This window comes from Vanacampus margaritifer, chromosome 19 (genome assembly GCF_051991255.1).
Source record: "Vanacampus margaritifer isolate UIUO_Vmar chromosome 19, RoL_Vmar_1.0, whole genome shotgun sequence".
NCBI lineage: Eukaryota > Metazoa > Chordata > Actinopteri > Syngnathiformes > Syngnathidae > Vanacampus > Vanacampus margaritifer.
This window is the reverse complement of record NC_135450.1, coordinates 4,759,615-4,780,874: the sequence shown is the minus strand read 5'-3', so window position 1 is coordinate 4,780,874 and position 21,260 is coordinate 4,759,615. Positions and strand designations below refer to the sequence as shown.

General features: G+C 38.3%; 1 protein-coding gene across 10 annotated transcripts in view; it reads left to right on the top strand.

Moving 5' to 3' along the window:
- Positions 1-49: 49 nt before the first annotated feature.
- LOC144039641 (kinesin-like protein KIF13B) overlaps positions 50-21,260 on the top strand; it is a 39,738-nt gene continuing 18,527 nt past the window's right edge. For 5 of the 10 annotated variants that reach the window (XM_077553204.1, XM_077553202.1, XM_077553207.1 and 2 more), the window contains exons 1-25: positions 51-182; positions 298-363; positions 564-646; positions 3,288-3,381; positions 8,447-8,459; positions 8,565-8,625; positions 8,987-9,079; positions 10,809-10,989; positions 11,794-11,881; positions 11,992-12,126; positions 12,330-12,442; positions 12,627-12,738; positions 12,923-13,135; positions 14,059-14,169; positions 14,274-14,408; positions 14,482-14,612; positions 15,343-15,429; positions 16,187-16,371; positions 16,507-16,738; positions 16,838-17,000; positions 17,127-17,273; positions 19,557-19,706; positions 19,813-19,926; positions 20,040-20,213; positions 20,314-20,471. In XM_077553204.1, the coding sequence (XP_077409330.1) occupies positions 577-646; positions 3,288-3,381; positions 8,447-8,459; positions 8,565-8,625; positions 8,987-9,079; positions 10,809-10,989; positions 11,794-11,881; positions 11,992-12,126; positions 12,330-12,442; positions 12,627-12,738; positions 12,923-13,135; positions 14,059-14,169; positions 14,274-14,408; positions 14,482-14,612; positions 15,343-15,429; positions 16,187-16,371; positions 16,507-16,738; positions 16,838-17,000; positions 17,127-17,273; positions 19,557-19,706; positions 19,813-19,926; positions 20,040-20,213; positions 20,314-20,471 (2,960 nt within the window). In that variant the 5' untranslated portion in view covers positions 51-182; positions 298-363; positions 564-576. Of the gene's footprint in view, positions 220-297; positions 364-563; positions 647-3,287; positions 3,382-8,446; positions 8,460-8,564; positions 8,626-8,986; positions 9,080-9,356; positions 9,442-10,808; positions 10,990-11,793; positions 11,882-11,991; positions 12,127-12,329; positions 12,443-12,626; positions 12,739-12,922; positions 13,136-14,058; positions 14,170-14,273; positions 14,409-14,481; positions 14,613-15,342; positions 15,430-16,186; positions 16,372-16,506; positions 16,739-16,837; positions 17,001-17,126; positions 17,274-19,556; positions 19,707-19,812; positions 19,927-20,039; positions 20,214-20,313; positions 20,472-21,260 lie in introns of those variants that run through there. The other 5 variants (XM_077553208.1, XM_077553203.1, XM_077553206.1 and 2 more) reach the window with 3 other exon arrangements.

Sequence of the window (21,260 nt, the reverse complement as noted above, 5' to 3'; positions counted from 1 at the left end):
GATTCACGTGCTCTTGAACAGGTGGCTTACAGATCAGATGCCGACTGGCAACTTGTTCCCTGGCTAAATCTCACCGCAGTAAATCCCTTGAGCTGCGAGGTGACATGGCTTGACGAATCTATACGGGAACTTTCAGGAAATACAACAGGTGGACGAGCCCACGCAATGCCCCGTGGACCACCGTAAGCGACTTTGTTACACCTGCAAATATTAACAAAGGTTTGATTGAACAGCGGGGTCAGTTTCGTTCAAATTCACTACAGTATTTTAAAATAGTTTTGTGTTTCTGTCAACCAGCTCTCGTTAGCGTCCTTGGCTAACTGAAGGAGACGTGGGTGTCGGTTGACTGCGCACTTCCACACGGTCTGTATGCACAAGATTGAAGTGAAGCTTTTATTTGATACAAGTTTTTTTTTCGTGGGGTGTGTTTTGTCGCTTTTATTTTATTTTTTAATAGCTGAGACATGCTTGTTGGCCAAACCCTTTGAAAATTCCGTTGAGCACAGTGGAGTTAATAATTTGGGCTGTACAGGAAGTGTCAAATTAACTATTTTGTCCCACAGGTCAGGCAGCACCATGGATGACAACAAGCTGAATGACTCCAACGTTAAGGTCGCCGTTCGTGTGCGACCAATGAGCAGGAGAGGTGGGATAAAATGTCACACAGACAGTCACTATGCATTTATGATTTTATGTGCCCCATTAGACAGACGTACGTCTGTCGAGCTCCAGTGGGTATTCTAGACTATTTTCTTTTGTTCGTTTACATTAAGAGGTTTGTTTGTTTGTTTTCTTTCTTTTTGAAAAGGTGTATCAGGTTTATCAGAATGACTGTTTGAATGGAAATTAAAACAAGTGCAGAATGTGGAAGGGGGTTACCACATCCTGTGTTTAAAGATGATCTGTATCTTATTTAAACAGCAAGTAACAGTTATTTTGTTGGGCTCTCAATTAGCACATTTTGGATATCGCTGATGGGCAGAACCCTCATACCTCCAACATAATCACTCTTAGGGAGACCCCAAAATCAGCATGTTTTGTCCAACAATTAACATAATCAATGACAGAAAATCATTTTGATACTTAAATTTAAAAAAATAATAAGAATTAACCAAATTGTGACATGTGGTTTTAGCCGGATGCTAGCAATATAGGACTAAAACACATTTAAACTGATATCTTAAACGGAGAGTGGAATCAGGCCAATTCCAAACATGGATACAAATTAATTGATTATCAGTATGTATCGGATTCAGATATCTGTCAGTGCGAGTGTATCGCAAACAGACAGATTGGATATTGACACTTCCGAACATCCGTGCATTTCTAATATTTCCCAATACAACGCAATGTAAATGCTTCCTTTACACGGTGAAAACAAATGGCGTATTGTGTTGCTTTTGCCTGTGAGTAGCGTACAAACCAGGCAGATATTATTTCATTGTTGTAGTAATCAAACGATATTTCATCACATTTTGAAATAATCCTCAGAAATCAAATTACAATGATCCAAAGCTCAATGCTTTTCAATGAGCGGAGAGCTTCCTTTCACTGAGTTGACCGCCATTTTGACTTATGACGTAAGCTCGGAATTGTCAATACTCCGAGGGTGGGTAGTAATGACCTACATTTACTTTATTATATTTGCCCAAGTAACTTTTTGTATAAATTTTACTTGTCTGAGGAGTTTTAATGCAATATGCTTTTTACTTCTACTTTAGTATTTTTGTTCAGAAGAAATCCTTTAACTTTTTACCTTGTTACATTGAGCTGTATTCCACTCACTACTTGTATTATGCACTGGCAATCTGGTTGTTCATCAGGGAGACTTGTGTCACATGACTTTTTCACCAATCCAACGTAACTACTAGTGACATTTGACTTCATTTGTCCAATCAAAGTCTCTGCACGACCCCACACAGAAGCAACTTAATCAAGTGACTTAATCACATAAAATATGGCAAAAATTTATATTTAGAGATGGGCTCCATCTCACCCATTGGCCCAAGTAAGAAACAGCAGTATAAACTTTGGATTGTTAGATTATGTAATAGAACAGCCTACAGAAACAGCACTTGAAACTTAAATAACATAGACGAGGCTATCTTTGTCTGCGTTGGCAAAATTTCACGTGTAAACAAAGAAAGTGTAAGTTAATGTGGCTGAATTGGCATATTCCCATTTCCTATTTCATAATTCCTTTTTCCCACATCCAATACTAATTAACAGACAGACATACACACAGACAAACACAAATGTGAACGTCTCTTGACGTGCACAAAGTTAGTATTTCATCCTTGGTGGAGGTCAGCGCTCTAAACTGTTATTCGCTTAATTCCCACTTCCTTCGACAGGCCAGGCCCCACCTTTTAAACAGGGGTGGGCATACTCGGTCCTCGAGGGCCAGAGTCCTGCAGGTTTTGGATGTTTCCCTTCTCCAACACAGCTGATATGATCAGCTCATCATCAAGCTCTGCATAAGCTTGTTAACGATCCTGTTGATTGGAATCAGTTGCGTTGCAGCAGGGAAACCTCCAAAACCTGCAGGACGCCGGCCCTTGAGGATCGAGTTTCCCCACCACTGTTTTAAAGTCACACACATTTATTCACTGATAGGCATAGATACTATAGTACTGGGGAATGATAGATCAGTGTTTCCCACACCTTGTTAATACTTGGGCGGGCCACCCAAGTAAATTGGCCACCACCCAAGTAGATTTCAAGAAAATTTAATAAAAAAAAAAAGTTTTTAAAAAAAGTGTCATGACCAGATATGCCGCATATAACATTAGTTTGCCGTTACTCACTTGTGGATCATGAGCTTAGAGGAGGTGCAAGTAGCACAGGACTGAGAACACCCTATTATTATTATTATTATTTTTGTTATTATTATTGTTATTTTTCATTTGTATTTGTATTTTATGTTTTATTTAAAAAAATATATTTTGTTTTCTATTTCAATAAAGTTAAGTTAAATAAAACCTCTGCCCATCATGCAAGTGAAAGTGGAGAGGATGGATTATTGTCAAGCACAATCAGGATTTGTCTGTGCCTTTGAAGGCAACACTTTAACAAAGCATTTAGGTTGAATCCCTAGGTTATACCTGAGGGATACCTACTTGACACCTGTTGTTCTATAATCAGAGTAGTGACTGCTGTGGAATGTAATGATGACCTTTGAACTTGTGCAGTGGGCAGCTGATGTTGTAAACAGTGTTGCAGGCAAAAGAATAAGAAAGTATATTTTGCTGTTTTAAAAATTTCCCATACTGTATGCTTCCCTCCAGAAAAAGACCTGACGGCAAAATGTGTGGTAGAAATGGAAGGAAACCAGACAATACTGAATCCTGCCATGGCAACTTTGAGCAAAGGAGACCCCCGGTAAGTGAAAAACAATTCATTTAATTTAGCAACCTTAATTAATAATGATACTGTGGACATCCACATAAACATATAATTTACCCCACCCCCACACACACACAAAAACATAGGTAACATTTTTATTTGGATCGCTCAACACCGACCCAAATATGTCTCTGCCTTCAATTTTGTTACTTTTTTGGGGAGGATTTGTTGTTTTGTTTTCATTTGTTATTAGTTGTTTCTTCTACTAAATAGATGTTTTATTGCAATATGATAACTTGACACCCACTTGGAGCCAACTACATGGGCTTAGGCATTTTCATTACTGTATTGACATTGTTTGCGTGAATAAGATCCTAATCTTGTTACACTGCAGTTCATAAAAGAATGTTTGGGTTTTGAAATATACACCTATTGGTTAATTGTACCCAACTCAAGTGTTGATATATTGCTAATGCCAAAGGAATTCCTCTTGCTCTGGCAGCAAAGCAGGCTGTAACCAGCCTGTCTGGTTAGCAGCCAATGTTTGGTGGAGGAGACTCATATCCCCCACCTTTATGTCCTTCCTCGATCATGCTTCTCTTTACAAAGGGTGTGTCGCCTACTGCTCAGTCTTGTTTGAAAAGAATAATAATAATAAAAAAAAGATCCTGTGCTTAGGAATTAATGTAAAAACAAAATCGGTTTAAAGTCCACATAATGCAAATTGTGCATTAACAGACATCATTCACACAATAGACCATCGAATGAGAGAATGAAGCTTTTAATAATATTAATTTGGGCTTGGCTCTTAATTATTGTCATTGTGTTTGGCCACAAAGTAATGTTAAATAGCTGTCCTCTTTTCTGTGGTATTGCTTCCCCTTCCCATATGTACTTGCACAATACAATTAGTTCACCAAAATGTGCTGCATAAAAAAAATAATACTGCATCAACAAGGACAGTAATGCTAAGTTTTGTTGTATGCAGACATCTGTGCTGCATCATATGAAGCATCTCTAATATTTAGCTTATGGTGCGCTAAAAGCAGCACAGTGGATAAAATCCAGTAAAACAGCCGGGAGCGAAGGTGGTTGCTTCAGTGAAAATGGCTGGGAGTGAATGAGTTAAGAAATGTGTGAAATATTAAGCATGAATAAATAAATGTTAACAGTCATTCTTCTTTTGTTTGAATTATTCCTAGCAAGTCACAGTGTCCCATCACTAGTGAGCTATTTTTTACAACAGACCTGTGGGCTACACATGTTGTCCTTAGGGCTAACTATTACGGACTTGCACCTCCACGTGTACAGATTTTTTTTTTTTTTAAGGACAATGGAAACACACCCGTGTAACTGTAACTGTATCTCTCATCTATCCTCCCTCTGTCACTCATTTTCCCTCCGTCCCCCCTTCTCCGTGCTCGTGAGAAGAAAGGGGGAAAAAGCAACTTGCATGATCCAATTAACTTCAAAGAGTTTTGGTTTACTCTACTCTGGAAGCATCCAATCATATTGTACACTGCAAAGAAGACCCTCAATAAAGAAAAGAAGAGCTAATGTAGTGGTCAGGATACTGTATATTTTCTGACATAAACTCGATAGCAGTCAGCCTGGCAGTGAATCAGAGTCAAGTAAATATTCCTGCAGGGCTTTGACAGGTAGTCAGGTTATCTAGTTTGAGCAACAAGCCTGCTGATGGGACACTATGAAAGCCCATTTTGTTGAAAGAGAGATCCTTCTCGTATACATAGCCAGCCTTGCTACGCGTTTTTGGTGTGTCAGAGTGTCCCTTCTGCCCTGACATGCTTCAGCTACGTGTTTTTCCCCTTTGGGCATGCTACAAACAGGTTTTACCAGCTCTCTTTAATGCAGGGACAGATTTCCACAAGAGGTCATATACAAACGGAAGCGCACGATTTTAACCAAAACACTGAATGGACTTCCTAATTTGTCATTATTGGCAAAATGTGTGTCAGTCAGATGCTTTGGTTGTAACGCAAGTCACTGACTAGCCACTTTTCCAAGGTTTGTGCTTTGTCAGCTTGCTGCCTGACAGCTTGAGCTGAATTGCTGTGTGAGCCTCAGGGGATGTTAATATGTTACAGCACTCTAGGTACCCGCAGCTAGCCACTAATATAGCAGGTTCTGTCAGAGCCTCTCTAGACGGTAAAGATTAATGAAGCCTTGTTACTGCTTTCATAACTTGAGAGGCCACTTACAGAAGGGTTGTGCAGCCTGCGGCTCTGGAGCCACAATGTGGCTCTTTAGCCCCTCTACTGTGGCTCCCTCTGGACCTCTAAAAAAATTTGTAGAATTTAATATTTTTATACATATTTATTTATATTTTTTAGATAAAATATTCTTCAAATGAATTAATGACTTAGATTAAAAAAAAGAAGAAGAATTAAATAATCCAAACCATGTCTGAATCCAATCTTATGTCAGAAAAAGAAAATAAGAAAATGTCCAAAAAGTGATCATAAAATTTCCAAAATGGAAAATGAATAGCAGAAATTTGCCATAAAATGTCCATGAAATTGCCTAAAATGTCAGAGAATTGAATAGAAAAGGCAAAAAAGAGAATGTTCAAAAAGTAACCTATAATGTCAGGAAATTACCAAAAATTATTTTTGGAATTGCCCAAAAAGTATATCCCAACTTAGAAGCTGCTGTGCCTCTTAAGTATGTTGTCAGCATACAGAGTGGCCCTGTTAGAGTAATCTGGGTAATCTGAGTTGGTCATATTGTAGCACTGGCCTACACTTGGTTTAGTCACCCTTACCTTCTTCCTCCCTCCCCTTTTGTGACTCCTTGGAGCTGGGATTCGCTGCCAGTTATCTTAGGAATGTCCTTGCCAGCCCAGGAGAGTACAGGGGCTTAATGTTGCTCTTTCATGGGCCAGCAAATGTCACACAGGGAGGGCCTTGTTTCAGTCGATGCGTGGTCATGACTACTTCAGAAGTCTGTTTTTTCAAACCTCTAAATTGATATGTCTGCTTGCTTAGGGCTTGTGCTTTTTTTCTGTACTGCATTCAAAATGTGTCTAATGTGCACCACCCACCGCCCAATTTGTCAGATGCTCTTGCACATTCTAATAGAATCAAAATTGGAATTCTGCTGTTGGAAAAGTGTGCTTCGTATTTTAGATAATCACGTCTTAAAATTGTGATGGCAGTCGCTGTTATACTGCAATGGCTTTTGAAAAGACGATCTTTTTACATTTCTTTTGACTACAAGTTTGTATAATATGGAAGCTTTTGAAAGAGGACACAGTGGTGCGGAGCAATTTGCTAGTCATAATGGCTGTCAAAATAAATCTTAGGACTCTCATAGTAACTCACATTCCAATTGTGTAAATGCATTGTTTAGTAAAAATGAATGGTAAATTGGAAAAAAATAACCTTTTTATAATGTTGCTGTGTGCAGAAAATATGTTGCCATTTGATCATACTTCTAGTATGGGAGATACAAAATTTAATTAATTCATGCTAAGAATCTAAACACATGAAACAATTACGTGTTATACTGAACTTTGAATGGTAAATTGTAGAGATAGACCAAATGCCAATATCATTTTTCTCAGAATCGATCCGATACCGATTATTAATAGTTACGAAAGCAGAGAGCCGATATTCACTTTCACTAAACGGGTAGATAAAATCTTCAACTATTAACAAATATATTATTGATGCATGTGTTTATTCAACAACTTTTCAGACTTGCAAAGTGGTGAAGCTTATTTATTTATTTATTATTATTATTATTTTTATTTATCTTAGATTCTTAGACATTTCGTTTTAAAATTCTTACAAAAAGTTCAGTGAGCTCCCAGGGTAATCAGCATGTCTTAAAAATTAAATGAAAACTTAAAACAAGTAAATACATCCCTATGGTTTTCTACAGTAAATCAAGTTTTCTAAAATTTCAAAAGATCTAAAATAAAAAAATGTCACTTGAATTTAATATCAAACAAAAACAGGGTTGCAGAGTGTAGAGTGTTCCTAAGCTTTACAGCATCTCTTATAAATAACTGAAAATGTAAATATTTGTCTAAGTGCTGAATATCAGTGCTGAATATCAGTGCTGATAATTGGTCCAACCCTCGTAAAGGGACTGAGCTAATATCGCATTTTCTACACCACATGGTGTTCAAAGCGTTTTACAATGCGTCACATTCACCCATTCACACACACATTCAGACACCAGTGGTCATTTGCCACCATGCAAGGCGCTGCCAGGTCTCACTGGGAGCAAGTGAGGGTTCAATGTCTTGCGCAAGGGCACTTAGACATGGTCGCCAGAGGTGAAGATCGATCCCACAACCTTTGCATTTGGAGATGGCCACTTTAGCACTGAGCGATGCTCAGAAACTGAAACTGAGGTTTAATGGATTTTGTGTTGATATTTTAACAGATTTACAAGCATTGATTGTGATACTGTTAAAAGACTAATCATGTGCCAGCTCTCAGCGCGACTTAACAAGTTGTGCCATCTTTATTCTTGGAGTCTGAGTTTCAACTGTGCTCGAAGACAGTTTCTTGTTTTCCAGTTTCCATCCCAATTGTGTCGTACGCTTGCTAACACAACACTACATATTCGCGGAGATGAGCATGATTCCACCCTCCACCACTCCACTCCACCCCACCCCCAAGAAACTGTGGAGTGAAGATACAAGCTGATAGGTGCAGTCGCAGTCAAAAAGTCAGGGCTCTTTGTACTTATCTGGGCATTAGTGGATAATGCATGATTTAGAAAAACTTTAACAGTTTAAACTCTACAATGCATCTTTAATCCACAACTTTATCAAAGCTTGCATTGTACGTACCTTGTGCAAGTGTTTCTGAAACAAGACCAATGACTTTCTGTAACTATTCATAAAAGACATTTGCATGCACATATTATAAAACAACATGGTAATAGCATCTGGCTTTGTTTTACTGTGTTTATTTTGTCTAGCTTTAAAAAGAATAATATACTTATTTATGTGCTCTTGCCATTGCAACATATGCACTGTATGTGTATTCAAGTTAGTTGGATCTAAGTTTAGTAAATTTAAACTTGAGTTTTAATCTTTTCAGTTTTTTTCTCCCTTTTTCCTCAGGAATCAGCCAAAGGTTAGTATTAAATAAAAATATACCACATCCATCCCCTTTTGTTTTCAATGAATGAAGTAGTTCTGGAAATGTTAATCACTTCTATGACGTCTTGTTTTTCCTCAGGTTTTTGCCTATGATCACTGTTTCTGGTCCATGGATGAATCTCAGAAAGACAAGTTTGCAGGTTTGCTTTTTATCAGTCTGTTCTATTTTTAGCTTGTATGCCTGGTGACTCATTTCTTATACTTATCTCATCACAGAATGTTGGCTGAGCTCTGAACTATTTATGGAGTGAGGGAAAGAAATGGACTGTTTTAGTGCTAGGATGTAGTCACACGTTAAGTGCAAAAAAAGGAGGGAGGGAGGAGTCTATTCTCAGCCACTTTCGTATCCTCAGATAACAAATAATAATTATCTGGGGAAAATAAATAAATCACAATCTTTGTTCTGAGTGCACCTCCCCCCTTATTGCCTTTAAAATGAACTGAAAGGTAAGGTTTGAATTATGCAGAAGATAAGTTTTCCTGTGTCATTTGTGCTAACAGGTCAAGAAGTTGTATTCCAGTGCCTTGGTGAGAGTTTGCTAGACAATGCCTTCATGGGTTACAATGCTTGCATCTTTGCTTATGGGCAAACAGGTAAGTACTATATAACCCCATGAGCAAAAAAATATGATTATTTTTGTTCTTGCAAAATTTGCTTTAATTGTATTTTTCTTATCTTTGCCCCAACCCTTTATACATTTCATTAAAATGTAGAGTATGCAAAATGTGCTAAATTGCCAAAATGTAGGATTTATGTTGCCCGAACCAAAAAAGTACCTCACACAATTGATATCTGTTAGAATTGATTCAGGGACCGTTTTTATGTTGGCATTGGCAGTGGCTTTACTTGAGTGTAATGTATCTCCTGCAGGTTATTTTTATAGCACTTCTGGCCTTTAATGCGTGGTGTGGAAAGGGTGCATTCAGACTCAGCCAGTTGTCCCTTACAATGCCGGGTACGCCCATTTCTCCTTTCCTCAGCTGTGCCACACTCATTGGGCCCAATTTACTAAGATACTGAATAGCAGGCGCTAAATTGGGTGTTCACTCCAAACGATTCCATGCGCAGTTAGCAACAGGTATACAAGCTGTGGGAGACCACCATGTTTAAAAGGTTTTGTGCATGAGGTAGCACTGGTTTTCACCGTGGATGATTTCGGAGGGCATTTGCATGCACAAAATGAAATTTGAAGTGATGCAATTGGAAGTGTTCGTATAATATTATTGAGTTATAGAAAATAATTTGCTCCAATAATTTTGAAAAGGCCAGAAATCTTATAAAAGATTTTGGCCAATAATACTTAAAAAAAAATGAAAGTTAGCTAGTCACAGTGTGTAGGAATTACATGAAGAGTATATGTAACGTGTACCGTATGTGCCCATCCTATGTAAAACCGGGTAAATCTTTAGTCAGCACACCCAGAAAACTGTTCTCGGGGAGTCCAACACCAATTGTCACAATAGACTGAAACGTACCAAACGCAAGGAAATGTGGAGTTGAAAGGAGTTTTGTCATTGGTAATGGCATGACTCCTTCTTGTGATTGGCTCCATGTCTGCACTTAGTTCAGAAGCTTAAGAATTGCAAAAGATGTTTACAACGGAAAAGATATCCTTGCCGCCAGTATTTCAAGATGCAAAACAATTTGTCTCAGATTTTATAAATAACAATGTGTGTGCTAATTTCATCTGTTTGCGTACACTCCTCCCAGAACTCAGAAAGTGAACCGCACGACACTTTTGCACTTTTGGCAGTTACAATTATTGGTGCACCCAGTTAGTTTAGATCACTTTCCACATTTGCCATTCAGTAAACCAAGCCCATAGTGCTGCACTCATCCATACCCAAACACTTTTATGTAAATCATCACATCATAATATGACACAACATGGAGGGCTATTTTCAGTCAGTCTGGAGCATGGACATTAGTCAAACATTACAAGTGGTACTTGTCAAGCATGCTTGAGCACAGCAAAGATTGCAAAACACTGCTTCACTGGGCACACAGAAGCAGCAATTCTGGTGTCTAAATACATCTGAGAGTGCCTTAAAATGGCAAAAATTAAATGCCTTTCTCTAGCTCTCCACCATATTACGCTTTTCATACTGCACATATTACTGTATACGCATGACTAGAACAGCCGTTAAACGTATCTTCAGAATTTACTTTGCAGGCAACTATACAGTAGTTTATAAAAGTGTATAGTACATTTAACTAATGTCAAAATAAAATGGCGGAAATATCGAGTACGGAACATTTATTTGATTGATATAGTAACTTACACTCCAGATGTGGATTGTGACACTAACTGTGCATGTTCAGGCTCCGGAAAGTCTTACACCATGATGGGCTCAGCAGAGCAGCCTGGTCTGATCCCTCGCCTCTGCAGCTCCCTGTTCTCCAGGACCATGAAGGAGGCCCGAGAGGGGGAGAGCTTCACTGTGGAAGTCTCCTACATGGAGATTTATAATGAGAAAGTCCGAGACCTGCTTGACCCTAAAGGGTGAGAAAAACCAGTGACTTGTGTACAGTACATGTACACTAAATTGTTTTATAAAGACAGTTGATTGTTGTTTTTGGTACCTGTCTGTTTTCTTAATATTTTACTGTGTGTGTCTGTGAGATACACAGGCACACCACACCCGCTCAAGGTGGAGTTTATTGTGGGAATGCTGAAAAGCATAATAAAAATAACTTATGTTGTTTCTAACCTTTATTATTATTGTGGGAGTACTCAAAGCACGGCAGCAATGGCACAGTGGTTTGAGCAATTTCCTGCCACGCTGGAAGACCTGGCTTCAAACCCTGCTTGGATAACTCTATAGTACAAATGCAATACAAATTATTTCACATCCATTACTTTTGATGTCATTTGTCATTAAGTTTTTACTCCATTTTCTATTTAAAATTAAACACAAGCTTTCAGTATAAACTGACGTATTCACTACAATTATATGCAATGTCACAAATTTTTCTATGACAGCATTGGAACAGTGGATTGAGCAATTGCCTGCCACACCGGAAGACCTGTTCAAACCCCGCTTCAACAACTCTTTAGTACAAATGCAATATTGAATACTAATCATTGTCAGATTATTTCACTATTAATACTTTGTAATTTTCACATAATTTATCTTTCAGTTTGCTTCATAATAATTCATCTTAGCATTCTGCTATTAGCATTCAGCTTTCAGCATTCCCATGCAATTTCTGCAGAAATTGCACTTAGTCTAGCTCTATGTATGTGATTTCTATTGTACAGTGTATTTGGAAAGAGCACCTTTTAACTGTACGTCTGCATTTGTAGAAGCCGGCAAACGCTGAGGGTAAGGGAGCACAATGTTTTGGGACCTTATGTTGATGGGTTGTCACGTCTGGCTGTGGCTAGCTACAAGGTACAGCAGCGGTTACCGCTTTGATATAGATAAATAAACTTACAAATCCGCTTTCCTCTTTCTCTGAAGGCATGCCAAAAAGTCATGATTGTTTCTCTTGATTCTGGCAGGACATTGAGTCTCTGATGTCGGAGGGAAATAAATCTCGCACAGTGGCCTCAACAAACATGAATGAAGAGAGCAGCCGATCTCATGCCGTGTTTAACATCATCCTCACTCACACCCTAATGGACTTGCGGTCAGAAGTGAGAGGCACACACTCAGCAAAGCCATCAACTTAGCACTTCCTCCATTTCCTTTTGCCCATGAATATAAAGATTGTCATTTCTGATTATCCAGTATTGTACATAAACATGATTTTCTTTTTCAAATGTTTGAATAGCAAGCGGTATTTTAACAGTACACTGTAACTGTTTTGATTCCCTCTGCCGTTGTGTATTTACTTTAGACAAGTGGAGAGAAGGTAAGCAAGCTTAGTCTGGTGGATCTGGCAGGAAGTGAGCGTGCAGCCAAGACCGGGGCAGCTGGTGAAAGACTGAAAGAAGGCAGCAACATCAACAAGTGAGAGAACTGAAATAACAGTGCCACACATAATCATATTGTAAATGGGATGGAATTATCTGATATCAATTTGCTTTAGTGTTAAGAAGTTTATTTACTAAAGGTTAGTTGTATTTTAAATGTAATTTTCGTCCAAAATTGTTCCCTTCTCTCCGCTGAGTCCCCTCTTTCTGCCTACCTGTAGATCTCTCAGCACGTTGGGTTTGGTTATCTCAGCCTTGGCGGATCAGGGTGCAGGAAAGAACAGGAGCAAGTTTGTTCCCTACAGGGACTCAGTGCTCACCTGGCTGCTCAAGGTATCAAGAGTAAAATCGCAAAACAACTGATTATACTTTACGCGTATTTATTTTGAAGTGTCTCTTTGTTTTAATTTTTTTCTTTTCCGTTTGAAAAATAGTTTTGTGCGGTTTAAGATCTTGCTTTAGCATATTTGATTCATAATTGTTGTAACTGATGGCGATGTGGTGTCTGTAACTGCAGGACAGTTTGGGGGGAAACAGCCGCACAGCCATGGTGGCCACCATCAGCCCAGCAGCAGACAATTATGACGAGACTCTGTCCACCTTGCGTTACGCCGACCGGGCCAAAAGCATCGTCAACCACGCTGTGGTCAACGAAGACCCCAATGCCAGAATTATCAGGGAGTTGCGAGAGGAAGTAGAGAAACTGAGGGAGCAGCTCACAGAGGCTGAGGTTTTTATATGCTGTTTGGTTTATTTAAGTAAAAGGAAAGCTTTTTGCAACTAAAATGTTATTGACACAGCATATACACATATGGACAAAATTAATGGCACCCAGTTGGAATTTTCCAAAACCCATATTGGCAACTTCTGAGAAGAGGTACTGTGGACTTTTTGACAAACAAATGCAAAAATTAAGCATGCAAACTAAAGGACAGAAGCTTATGACGCTCAATGATTTTCAAATGTGAGAGGAAAGCAGACTTACCCAAGAAACCTCGCACAATTACGAGGATTTTACTTTATACCAGTACCAATAATTGTGTCCGTGTATAAAGTAGAGCTGTCAAACAATTACATTTTTTAATCAGATAAATCACATCTTAGAATTTTGATTAATCACAATTAATCGCTTAATTAAAAGTATTTTTATCAACATTTTTTGCCCGCCAAATTTAAAGAGCACCTGTTGTGTTATTCCTTTTGACATTTATTGTTATGAGGACGTCTTCGACATTTTTTGATCCACTGCACACAGCCATCCTCTTTTTTTAAAATCAGTTAATTACTTGCATAATTTAAAATGGGGAAAAAATTGACCCCGATAGTTTGACATGAACAAATATTCTGCATGTCATACGAAAACATTTATTAAAGGATTTACATAATTGTGTAATGTAGTTATGTTTATTGCTCAAACACAACCTGTGCTATATCTTTAACGTAACCATTCGCTATTAGCTAAAGGATCATCTGCGGTCAAAACTAATAATGTGATTAATCTGTGTTAATACATGATTAATGCGATAATTTTTTTGTGATTAATTAGTTAATGCTTTAACTTTGACAGCCCTAATATAATGCATCTTAATTTCCCCTTGATGGATTATAATCAGTAAAATAAATTAAAATGAAATCAAATTATGTTGCTTTCAGTCTATGAAGGCCCCTGAGCTTAAGGATCGTCTGGAGGAATCAGAGAAACTAATCCAGGAGATGACTGTGACCTGGGAGGAGAAACTCAGGAAAACTGAGTCTATTGCACAAGTAACAAACCCTCACACACTAGTTGCACCGCAAATTATGCCTAGATTTTATTCAGCTAAATAAAATTTGATCTGATAATAACACATACTTATTTTCATTTGTAGGAGCGTCAGAGGCAGCTGGAGAGTTTGGGTATTTCCCTGCAGTCATCTGGCATCCGAGTAGTGGATGACAAGTGCTTCCTGGTCAATTTGAATGCTGACCCTGCCCTCAATGAGCTACTCGTCTACTACCTAAAGGTACAACATATAATATTTATTGTTGGACTGACTTGCTGATATTATCTATATTTGATGTTTTCTATATATGTAGGAGCACACGCGTGTGGGCTCATCCAAATCACAAGACATCCAGCTGTGTGGTATGGCCATCCAAGCCGAGCACTGCATCATTAATGTCACACGAAACGACGGTGTGGTGCTCACACCTCACCGCAATGCTCGGTATGTACTCAGTAAGTTCTTCTTTTGGAGTATTATTTGTCTATGTTGTGTTTAATTGATCTTATCATTCTCTGGTCGAACTGCAAAAATATAATTCAAAGTTAATATTGTTTTTATGTTGAGTCTAAGCCTCATAATAATTGTGTACTTGCTATTTCTTTTTTATTGTTGTTTAAAGGGGACTTGTGTTCTAAGAGGCTGGTCTGTGGGATAAAATTACACAACCAAGTAAATATTTTGTGAGCTCCCTATTGCCAAAAATTTGTTCGTGAACAAGCCACTCTGAAATTTCCCAACATATAACATCAAAAGTATATATTTGTTGACGTCTCTGCTCCATGTGTCACATATGGTACATAAATCCGAAAACTAAATTGAAGAGTGTAATTTTTTTCATGGGCCAGTCGGGAAATTCCCAATGGCCAGTCCGCTCCTGATTCCAGCACAGAACATCACTTGTCATTCATCAGTGAATACAGAAAGACAGATTAAACATTAGTCTTCATGTATTTTCTCAACATCAACCCTTGAGATTATGAGTGGCCGAAATAGAGCTTTATGCATGCTAAGCCCCTACATTGGGAGATTCGTGAGATGTCATCCCAGCAGCTTCAAATTTCTGCTTGTTGCTAATTACTGGCTTTTTGACCGTTACTCTGTTATCTCCAATGCATTTGCAATATATGACATTATTAAAACATGTTGGCTGTTAATGTTCTTTGCCCTGAAGGACGTGGGTAAATGGCACTGTGGTCACCGGTCCAGTGCACCTTCATCATGGTGATCGGATCTTGTGGGGGAACAATCATTTCTTCAGGTTTGTCTGACTTAATTTAGTGTGTATATCTTTTTTTTCTCCTTTTTTTTTACTCATCTTCCCTCGTAAGGAATTTGTCCAATTTTTGGCTTTTTATTAATATTAATATAAAATATAAAGCACATGAAAAAAATACTTTAATTAATTGAACGAGCTGAAATTACACCTAATTGTCCAAAACATGTTTAAGTTAAAAATGACACCGTCCAAAATCTCAAAATTATTATTCTCATTATTATGTGGGAAATAAATTTTTATAGTACACATGAGTAAAAATGTCCAAATTTTGGCCCATTGACTCCCATTATAAGTAATAATTTTCATGTTTTTTGAGGCACTGTACAACCGATGTGTTAGTGCATTTCCCGCAATTACCCAATTTATCCCATGACTGGGGCATCAACTAAACGTAGAATTTTTTTTTTTTTACTTTAGCGTCATAAAAGCCATAATATACCAGATGGTGCTAGAGAGCTAAATATCACTTTTGGTTGAGCTGACTTGCGTGCTACCTCTTATACCAAAACAAGAAAACACAGTTGGGATCGAGAGCTCAGGCAAAAAAAATATTCAGAAATTACTCAGATATCAGACTTCCAATAGTGAGCCAAATTTTGGCTTATTTTACTAATGTGTCATAAAAAAAAATTACGTTGCGAACGTGATTTATTTACTTTTACAAAAATAAACCTGCCTTTTATTCTTTGTCTTATTTTACTTTATTTTACCTGCTCACATCCATATTGCACTCCAACAGGATCAACTTGCCCAAGCATTTGGTCCATGCAGGGGGTGAGGAGGAGGAGGGCAGAGCTAAAATGAAGACCTGCTTGAGTACGGAACAGCTGGAGGTGGACGTTGATGCATCCAGTGATGTTTCTAGTGAAGTTGGCTTTGAGTTTGCTCAAGCTGAAGTCATGATGAAAGGAATGGCCCACAATGGTGAGCGACATCACTGGGCTTGTTTTGTAATTCCGTTCATCAATAATGCTGAAAGTATTTAATGTAGTGTAATTATCTAACTATTATGTCATACATATTACTAATAATCTCCTCAACTTTGGTTGCACTTCTCAGACCCCTTGCAGTCAGTGTTACAGACCCTAGAGAGGCAGCATGAAGAAGAGAAACGCTGCGCCCTGGAGCGCCAGAGGCAAATGTACGAACAGGAGCTGCAGCAGCTTCGTCTGCGGCTCAACCCTGAGAGATCTCCCCATCTCCTTGACATGCCGGGCTTAGCAAATAGTGCTGCTGCCACTGGCACATCACCAGTCTCCCACAAACGCATGCGGCGCTGGAGTGAAGACAGGTGAGACCTGCTCAATGGGGACCTTTTCACAAATGCGTTTATTTCTTTATTATTATTTTGGGATAAAATTCACATACATTGTATGGTTTTGCTTTCAAGAGAGGCTATGATTACTCGAAGCCTTCGACGTCTGAAGGAGCAGATCGTTCGTGCCAACCTTTTGGCTCAGGAGGCCTGCTTTATTGCAGAGGAACTTAACAAAAGGACAGAGTATCTGGTCACTTTGCAGATACCAGCTGCCAATCTGGATGCCAACAAAAAGGTATGATGATATCGTCTTATATTTAGGAAGAAGTATTGTACTTTCCTTCCAAAGTAGCCATGTTAATGTGGTGGTGTACGTCAATTTTGCATCATAGAGTAACATTGATATTTATTTTTGTAAAAGCGTGACGTGGTGCTGAGCGAGCCAGCCATTCAGGTTCGCCGTAAAGGGAGAGGGAAGCAGATCTGGGCAATGGAGAAGATGGAGAACAGGCTGGTGGACATGCGGGATCTCTACCAAGAATGGAAAGACTTTGATGAAGACAACCCTGTGAGTCAGGAGAGTGAATCCTTTTTTTTTTTATATATACTGTGTATATATATGCCAGATCCACCACACCAGCATCTATTGAAATTCAAACACAATCTGCTTCTTTCTCTGGTTGTTGAATCGATGGAAGTTGATGTCTGTGGATCTCACTCTGCTTCATCTATCCTTCCTTCCTTTCCTCAGTCTCTTGAGGTCTCCCTAATTTGTTAGAATTTAGATGTTTCTGGGGTTGGTGAAAGACTCTGGTTGGTAACCCGGTGGGTAGTAGGTAATGTCTGGTCGGTGCTGGATTTCACTTTTCTTTCTTTTCTTTGATTCCTCGGGTCTCCTGACAACCTCACGACTCTAGCTGAATTCTGAAGTATTCGGTTTGGGATGGGTATGGGATTTTTAATAGGTTTTAGGTGAACTAATGAGTACACACATACACACGCACATACACACACGCACATGCACATACTCACGCTCATACAAAATAAAAAAAATTATGAATATCAAACAAACTCTGAATATCGACCAATGGTCTAACCTCCTCATAAATCACATTTTAATGGAAAAAATATCTGCCTCAAATAAAAACCAAATATCAAAATTTATAGAAACATGGTCTACGTATATAGAATTTTTTAACCTAATTCTGGTTACTTAATTCTGCTTGTTAGTGAGAGCCACCACATCGTGATAACTTACATTGATGTTTCTGCATTTGGCAATTTATTATTATATTATATTATTAGTATGGGATTATTTTTAATAGGTTTTAGGTGAACTGATGAATACACACACGCTCGCACGCACGCACACACACACACACACCCACATACAAAAAATAATAATATATATATATATATATATATATATATATATATATATATATAATATTTTAAATAAAAAAGGAGAGCAATGATGACATGTCAAATCGAATGAACAATACTGAGCTCTCCTTAATAGATTTTTTTTTTTTTAAAATTAAAAATAAAGAGAGAGAGCAATGATGATGACATGTCGAATCGGTAAAATTACCGAATGAACAATACTGAGCTCTCTCAAGAAAAAAAAAAAAAAAGACGAGTGAATCCTAGAGATTGAATGCTACCGGATTAGTTCAAGAGACTCATTCTAATTCACTCTATTAGTAAAAATAAAAATGCGTAATAAGTTTGACGCACCTAAAGAACAGTGTTGTTAACAAGCTTGCCAACTTTGAATGATTAAAAAAACTAAATCCCTCATTAATAAATAATAACTGGCACTAAATCATGACAGCTTGCTGATGAGCTGATCATATATCAGCTGTGTTGGAGAAGGGTAACATGCAAAACGTTTGTCCTGGCTAAAACTAGGCTAAAACATTGTCAGTTTTTGTTGACTAAAACTAGACAAATTAAATTGGGTTTTCTTGGACTAAAATAAAGACTAAAATGCTAGATTTATAGTCGACTATAAATTGACTAAATAAAAACTGGATGAGGTTGACTAACTATGATAAAAACTAACAAGCGGGTTTGAAACTGGACTAAAACTGAGACTAAATTTTAAAATGGAAGATAAAGTTTTGAACATTTTCAGACTGCGGACATGTCTACTGAATGTGATGAAACCCTTGCCAATTTGTCACCTGTCAATGAAATAGGTTTCTTATGCCTACATTGTTTGAGCTTTGAATTATATAAGGAATAGCCCCACTGAGTCGTTGCTATTTTTTCCCATGGTGCAGTGAGGGTGCGCTAGCTCACGGACTGACAGGCTTCTTGAGAACGGAAGCGGGCCAGTCCAATACGTCACCACCTTACTTGGCGTTGTCGGTGTGTATGTCTCAACTGACATACCCCGGGGAAAGTTAACCATTTAGTAAACAGACGTTATTCAGCCTGTAGCTCACAGCGTGATAGACCTGCACCTGCTTCCTGCTAGTCGTATGACCAAAGTAGCCTATTTTGTGTTTTAACATACCTGGAACACAAAATATATAACACTTGGGTATTAAAATTTTAAATAAAAAAATTTGGGGGTCTGTTGACACAGCAAGCTAGCTAACTGCATGTTGTAGTGGGAGACACGGGTCAAGTAATTGTAACAAAGTTACTTAATTGTAAAAAAGTAACTGGATTAGTGAAAACAGTTTAACAATATATCTCAGCAAGTGTCTGCTACGTCGTTCTCAGCACATTTTTTTTTTCCATTTTCAAACATGTACTGTAAAATGCATTTCCAAACAAATCTCTGAGATCTTCCCATGGTCTTTTTGAGCAATGTAGATTGTTCTTCCTCTTTTTAACACAGGTGATGCGGTCTTATTTCAAACGGGCCGACCCATTTTTTGATGAGCAGGAGAACCACAGTCTGATTGGGGTGGCCAATGTGTTCCTGGCATGTCTGTTCTATGATGTAAAACTACAGTATGCAGTTCCCATCATCAACCAGAAGGGAGAGGTAGGACAGTCCTGATTGTGTTTTCGCCAAAGTCTTATTTTCCAGGCAGACATATTCAAACCTGTTGCCAAAACAACAGCTACAGTATCTTATGTTTGTGTTTCAGGTGGCGGGTCGGCTTCATGTGGAGGTATGGCGAGGAACAGAAAGCTCGGAGGACGAAGGTTCACAACAAACTAACACAGATGGAGAAGCACAGGAGCGTAAACTGAACTGTGTGGTGAGAACTTGAGTACTCTCTCACGTGGTGAATCTTCACGTGTGTCGTAATGCGTTTTGTTTTGAGTAACCAAATGTGTTAGCAGCTTATATGCTGTTCTGTTGCCACCGCAGGTGAAAATCCTCCAGGCGACCGGTCTTCCTCGTCACCTGTCTAACTTCGTCTTCTGCCAGTATCACTTTTGTGGACAGACAGAGCCGATATTCATCCCTCCAGAATTGGCGCGGGCCCCCTCGCCATCTGCTTCCAAAGACCCTCAGTGCACTGTTGTTTTTGACAGATCCAAGGTATCACTTCATGATATACAATGACTGGCGTGAAGCGTAAATCATGATTGTATTTTATTATGAAATTGTTGATTGGAACTGTCTTTATTGTTTTTTTAAGGAGTTATCAGTGCCAGTGTCAGAGGACTTTTTGGAGTATTTGTCTGAGGGTGCGGTGGCTATTGAAGTGTATGGTCACAAACAGTACAACCATCGGAGGAACCTGGCGCTGTGGGACCTCGGTGTAATTCAAGCCAAAACTCGCTCACTCAGGGAAAGGTTTATAATCACATTTATTAAGAAATCACTTTGCGAAGTCCGGAATTCAGGAAAGAAATTAAGAATAAGTCCATGTTGTCCCCTGTCTCTTGCCCTGACGAGGATAAGCAGTAGAAAATGGCTGGATTGATGATTACCCTGAGCTGTCAAAATTAATCGACAAGTAATCCATTATCAAATTAATTGAAAACTATTTTAATAATCTAGTAATTGTTTGAAGCCATTTTTTTTATTTTTAATTATCCTCAGATTTTTAGCATATCAGCACTTCAGCAGTAATTATTCACTGATTTCTGTAATCCTTCATGAAAGAAGACTGATTATCATATGCGTTTAATCAAATTAAGACATTTACAAACATCAGTTTTTACTTTGGAAAACAATGACTGAACCGGTAACATAGTACAGACGCTCCCCACCTTACGAACGAGTTACGTTCCGGACGATCGTTCGTAAGGTGAATTTGTTCGTAAGTTGCTTCAGTGCTATATTTTGTATTATAATTTATGTTTAAAGCCTATATAAGTATATTGAAGGTTTATATAAGTATGTTTAAGGCTTGTACAAGTAATCTGCATTGGTTTGTACTGAAAAAAAATTAATAAAATGGAGAGAATACGTACAGTACTGTACTGTACTACGTATCTTAGAGAGAGAGAGTGAGACACACACACACAGTATGTACATGTACGTAATAAGATAAATAAAATGAAGTTTAACTTACTTTTGGAAGATGTACTCGATGCTTAAGGAGATGATGGAGGAGGAGGAAGAGGAGGATTTTATATC